Source organism: Aotus nancymaae, unplaced genomic scaffold (genome assembly GCF_030222135.1).
Source record: "Aotus nancymaae isolate 86718 unplaced genomic scaffold, 86718_ANA_hifiasm-v0.15.2.pri h1tg000058l, whole genome shotgun sequence".
NCBI lineage: Eukaryota > Metazoa > Chordata > Mammalia > Primates > Aotidae > Aotus > Aotus nancymaae.
The window spans coordinates 12,035,823-12,042,157 of record NW_026988472.1 but is presented as its reverse complement, the minus strand read 5'-3'; the positions used below and the strand labels follow the sequence as shown (position 1 = coordinate 12,042,157).

At 44.2% G+C, this 6,335-nt stretch overlaps 1 protein-coding gene across 3 annotated transcripts in view; it reads left to right on the top strand.

Annotated features, from left to right (window-relative positions):
- Positions 1–3,519: 3,519 nt before the first annotated feature.
- Positions 3,520–6,335, top strand: part of LOC105711075 (protein XRP2) — a 47,899-nt gene continuing 45,083 nt past the window's right edge. The window contains exons 1-2 of one of the 3 annotated variants that reach the window (XM_064364392.1): positions 3,751–3,765; positions 4,349–4,431. Coding sequence is in view for 1 of the 3 variants with exons in the window: in XM_064364390.1 (XP_064220460.1) it covers positions 3,664–3,765 (102 nt within the window). In the remaining 2 variants the exon portion in view is untranslated. The other 2 variants (XM_064364390.1, XM_064364391.1) reach the window with 2 other exon arrangements.

The following is a 6,335-nucleotide window of genomic DNA, read 5'->3' as shown; positions in this document are numbered from 1 at the left end:
GGATAGCTGTTGTCAGTCATGTAAATGCTGATGAGTAAGTAGAGAGCTGGTTTGCAAAAATAAGTAGTGATGAGAATTCATGGGGGCAGGTGAAAAAGAGAGGGGGAAGAAAAAATGAAAGAATAACAGAGAAAGAAAAAGGATGAGACAGCACTAGTACTAGCTCTGTTCATTAGCTTTCTAGTTTCCGGTTCTTAACATTTAATTTAATTTTCTTGGCCGGGCACGGTGGCTCACGCCTGTAATCCCAGCGATTTGGGAGGCCAAGGCGGCGGATCACGAGGTCAAGAGATCGAGACCATCCTGGCCAACATAGTGAAACTCCGTCTCTACTAAAATACAAAAATTAGCTGGGCGTGGTGGCGCGTAGCCCCAGCTAATTGGGAGGCTGAGGCAGGAGAATTGCTTGAACCCAGGAGGCGGAGGTTGCAGTGAGCCGAGATTGCACCACTGCACTCCAGCCTGGCACCTGGCGACAGAGTGAGACTTTCTCAAAAAAAGAAAAAGTGAGGATAAAATTAAAAAGAGTGATGGTGATATGGGAATGGACAGAAAGGGGACTTTATCTTCACTTTTAAGGGTCCCTGAAAAGATCACTGTTGGATATAGGTTTTATTGTGGGTTTGAGCTTTTCTCATTAATGAATACTTCAAAATAGTGAGAGTTTCAGAGGCTGTTTCTCTAAAATTCGTTTGTTATATTGTTTATTGATGAAAAGGAATAGCATCACTGTGGGACAGAGTTCCCAGAGGCATCAGAAGGCAAAAGCAGATACTTCTTTATTTCAAATGAATGAGAGAGGAACAAACTTAAGGCAGGAGGAGGCACTGGGAAACACAGGCTCTGGGTTTTTCCAGTTCCCGCTCAGCCACTCTCATCGCGACCACAAATTCATCCCTTCACCTCTCTGGATCTCTGCTTCCTCTGTTACACTACGTGGTGGTCACAGTTACATAGTTATATCTGGTCATGGATATTTTATAATCATAGATTATTTTATAAATTTTATCTGTGATTATAAAATATCTAATGAGGATCTTATCCAAAAACATCTTCACATAAAACTTCATCTCACTCTGAAGGAGAAAATGTGTGCGCTGGGTAAAGACTCTATTGCCTAAGATCTGGAACTTAAATTTGCAGTAATTTCTAATACTTAAGCACATGTACTTTTCTTCCCAATTGTGCAATAAAGGACAGGAAATAAAAAGGGGAACATTCTTCATGTTCAAATTAAGTCGGCCGGGCACAGTGGCTCACCCGTGTAATCCCAGTACTTTGGGAGGCTGAGGCGGGCAGATCACCTGAGGTCAGGAGTTCAAGACCAACCTGGCCAATGTGGTGAAACCCCGTCTCTACTAAAAATACAAAAATAAGCCAGGCATGGTGGCGTGCACCTGTAGCCCCAGCTACAGGAGGCTGAGGCAGGAGGATCGCTTGAACCTGGGAGGCAGAGGTTGCAGTGAGTGGAGATCGTGCCATTGCACTCCAGCCTGGGTGACAGATCGAGACTCTATCTCAAAAAAAAAAAAAAAAAAAAAAAAAAAAGAAGTCGGAGGCTCATTTAGGATACAAACTAGATGTGAATAAGTGTGGGAAATTTAAAACATAACCAAATTTGAACCTCAAGTGATCAGCATTTGACGTCGTACTGAGATGTCAAAATACTGTTTCTTAGAGAAACTGACTTACCTTTCTTTTCTATTACATAGGCAATGCATGTGTATTGCAGTAAAATTCAACCCACGTATAACAAATGTAAATATTTGGTGGGTGTATTTTTAAATATATTCTCACAAACCCTGCGCCATTTGCTTAGAACAGATCTGATTGCTCATATGCAATGCTTATGTCCTCAATGAGGCTATAAACTCCATGAGGAGAACTCCTTTACCATAAATCCACATGCCTCCCACCCCCACAGTTCTGTCAGTTTCTTTGGGAAGGAATGGGGGAAACTTTATAAATGCTTCCTTCACTAACACCCACGCATTCATTCATTCATTCACTTAATAAACGTTGCAATGAGCATCTAGTATGGAATTGGGCCAGGTGTCGGGGATTCAAAGGTACATCCACTCCTCCCCCTTTTTTTTGAGACAGTCTCCCTCCGTCACCCAGGCTGGAGTGCAGTGGTGCGATCTTGGCTCACTGCAACCTCCGGCTCCTGGGTTCAAGCAATTCTTCTGCCTCAGCCTCCCCGAGTGGCTGGGACTACAGGCATACACCAACATGCCCGGCTAATTTTTGTGTTTTCATTAGAGATGGGTTTTTGCCATGTTGGTCAGGCTGGTCTCGATCTCTTGACCTTGTGATCCGCCTGCCTTGGCCTCCCAAAGTGCTGGGATTACAGGCGTGAACCTGTAATGATATATTTCACTGCTGAATTTTCTCAATTACTATGAGAATTACATACTTTACAGTATGTCTTAAAGTGGATGCACTTTTGGGCTGAGCGCAGGTGTTCATGCCTGTAGTCCCAGCAGGCATGAACCTATGAACCAAAGTATGTAATTACTTTCTCAGGAAAGTGACAATTCGTATAGGGAAATGATACACAATTAACTATTTTACTAAGTACTTGTGCAATTTTAGAACCATATGTGAAAGTCTTAAGAAAACACAGAAGGTGGCCAGGTGCTGTGGCTCCTGCCTGTAATCCCAGCACTTTGAGAGGCTGAGGCAGGATGATCGCTTGAGCCCAGAAGTTCAAGATCAGCCTGGGCGACATAGCAAGATCCCATTACTACAAAAGTACTATATATATATATATATATATAGCTGGTGGTGCTTGCTTGTAGTTCCAGCTACTCAGCAGGGAGGCTGAGGCAGGAGGATCGCTTGAGCCCAGGAAGTCAAGGTTTCAAGGTTGCAATGAGTTGACTGTGGCACTGCAGCCTGAGTGACACAGCGAGGCCCTGTCAAAGAAAGACGAAAGAAAAGAAAGAAAGAAAGAGAGAGAGAAAGAAAGAAAGAAAAGATAAAAAGCACAGAAGAGGATTGGGAGGTTATGGGGTACAGTTATTGAGGGAGTGAACCTGGCCAGGCAATGAGAGGGTGGTAGGAAGGGTGATAAGGGGAGAAGAGGATTTAGGAATACAAATTTCAGGGTCTTTTTGTGTCCGCAGGAATTTCTGTTCCCTCACAACTTTCATCATAAGATAAATCTAATGTTCGACTAGAGACCGCTCCCGCGCCTTGAACTTGCAAATTTATGAACCAGGGGCAAAAAAACGCGGATGCCGAGCCTGGCCTCCCACCAGCAGGAGAGCCCACCAAGTCCCAGGAGGGGCGGGGCCAAGGGCGGGGTTGGCCGTGCTTGCGCTAGAACCGGCCCGCCCCACCGCTTGGGGCTAATGGAGAAGCCAGGCGTGGATTGGTGTGTGAGTACGTCGGCCTCTCTCCATAGGCTGCGCAGGACTACTTGAGAGGCTTTAATTGGCTCAAGAGGCGCTGAACGTTCATTGGCTGGGCTGGGTCGTCCGGGCGACGAAAAAGGGGAAGGGGTGCGGGGCCTGGTGGGCAAACAGAGGCTACGGACTGTTGGGTGGTTCCGCGGGGCGTTGTCGGGAGCGCTGCGGAGCCGGGTGTCCAGGGTTCACGCCACACTCCAGGAGGTGCCTGAGCGAGTGAGCCGGCCAGCGAGCCCCGCGGGTTGGGACCATGGGCTGCTTCTTCTCCAAGAGACGGAAGGCTGACAGGGAGTCGCGGCCCGAGAACGAGGAGGAGCGGCCAAAGCAGTACAGCTGGGATCAGCGCGAGAAGGTAGTGAAAGTCGTGTAGCCGCCGTCTCGGCCTTCCTGAGCCGCTCCGCCAGGGTCCCTTATGGCCCGGGACCACTGAGGGGGCCGACCCTACCGCTGCCGCACTCTGTTGAACACGGGTAGCTGAAGTCCGGGTGCACGACTTTTTGGGACTCGGGGGCGTCAAGTACAGCGCTAGCGAGGGCGCCTGGAGGGTTGTGGAGCTCCGGAAGGAGTCTTAGAGTTTGTTGTCTTGTTAGACAGACCCACCCGGGAGCTTTCTCGGGTTCCGAACCCTGCCTTGCTCTGACTTCCTGTCGGGGATGATCAGTTCTAGAGAGGGAAAGAGCCGGGAACGCCCTGTATCGCACAGCACCTGGTTTCACCCACTGGCAGCGCCAGGCGGGGTTTTGTTCAGTCGTCGAGTTATGTATATGGGACTGATTCTCATCTCTTCCGGGGCTTAATGTGCTGTGGCTGTTTTCTCTTTTGTCTGCCCTCCCCGGTAAATCTCTTTCGTGCCTCATGATATATTTCACTGCTGAATTTTCTCAATTACTGAGTGGACTGTTTAATGTATGCTTTTATTCTCCCTCCTCTTCCAGTTATCCGAAAGAAATAATGACTATCGAATCAGTCTTGGAATGTGTATTAAGACTGTAAGGTGAAAATAAGCGGCATAAACCAGGTAGTATTTTACTGTTGGTTTAAATGAATGAAAACGTCCTTATTTTCACTTTTGTATATAGCCAGAAACCAAAAAACTTTGAAAACGTCCATTAGTCTTACACAAAACACACTTGGTCATATATTTCATAATAGTTCCTCTTTGTATATAGTTCTTCATTTGTGCCTACTAAAATACTTTGATAGACTTACCAGTTATTGCGCCCAAACAAAATAAGGGGTTTTTCAAATGAGTATTATGAACAGTTACCTCCTTGCTTAAGGCAACACATCTTTACCCAAGAATACTTTATAGTAAACGTATTGACGTTTTGGAGTCATAGAACTTTCTGCATGATTTCCAATCCCCAAGAGAATGTATTCAGGTAAGCTCTGGTCTCGAAGAGTCAGAGTTAAGAAATTGAAAGCTTTTTGCAGTTTTTCTCAGCCCCATCTTTCTGCCCCTACTTCTCATACACACCCTTCTTGGGTCACGCAGTACATTCTCTCTTAGTCATACTCGATGGCAGTATTTTATAATGTAGGGGAAGAAAGTACTGTGCTGTCTATTTCACAAGAAGATCGCACCTGCCATTTAAAGTTTGATAGGCGGTTTTTAAAAGATCACTAACAATGTTCTTTTAGCTTGAACTGTCTGCCACAGAGAAAGCTGTATATTATGTTTTTATTTTAGTTTTTTCTTCTGAACCCAGGCTACATCTAAATTACATAAAATGCCTTTGTTTTTTATTTATAGTAGTCTTGGTTGCCTATGTATGACTCATCGTTTCACAATAAATTGTTTTACAGTTAACATTTATTAACATGATATCTGGGTTAGTTGGGATTTCTCATGTTAATCCTTCTTTTAGATAAGTGGGTGTGTCCTGGTTTTTTTTTCTTCTTCTTCTTTTGCCCATTGGCTGAGTAAATGCATTGAGAAATATAATACTGGACACCGACATCTAAGCTTTTTCTTACAAATGAGTGTGTAGTAAACTTTCAATTGTAGACACTGTTTTGAGCTTACAGAGAACAGATTTTGTTGAGAAACTACTAAGTTCTGTAGTTGTAGAGATGTAAGAGATGTTACTGGATATGTGAAATAAGCTCATGCTTCTGGGTGTGTGTATAATAAACGTGAAAATCTTAATCAACTCAATGAATCAAAATGAGAATTTGTAACCAAATGAGCATTATATTCTGAAAACAACCCAATTTTAAAATCTTTTGGACTATTAAAGAGAATTACCAGCTTACGTTTTGAGACAATGCAGATACCACATTTCCCAACATAGCTTTTTCTTTTTGGATTTTTTTTCTTTTGGAATTACTAGGAATTCTTTCTAAGGTGCCTCATTTAAGATAGCTTGTTAAATTTTATACAATTTAAAATATTTTTTTCTGGGACCAGGCATGGTGAATCATGCCTGTAATCCCAGCACTTTGGGAGGCCAAGGCTGGTGGCTTTCTTGAGCCCAGGAGTTCCAGACCAGCCTGGGCTACATGGTGAAACCTCATTCCTACTAAAGATACAAAAATTAGTGGGGCATAGTGGTGCATACCTGTAGTCCCAGCTACTCGGGAGGCTGAGGTGGGAGGATCGCCTAGCCCAGGACTTAGAGGCTGCAGTGAGCCATGATTGGGCCACTACACTCCAGCCTGGGCAACAGAGTGAGACTGAAAAAATAAATAAATAAAATATGTTTTTCTAGTTCCTTGCCTCCCATGAGGTCAATCTGGGCTAGTGTGCAAATGTTCTGTATTACTCCAATGATACTTTTACTGAGCGTGGTCTTGCTTGCTCCTAGAAGATTTCACTTGTACCTTAAAAGGGACAGAATGCAAGTATAGCCCAGAGAACACAAATGAGATATGATGCATGCATATTAATAGAAATGATTTGTATTAAAAGTTTAGGCTTCT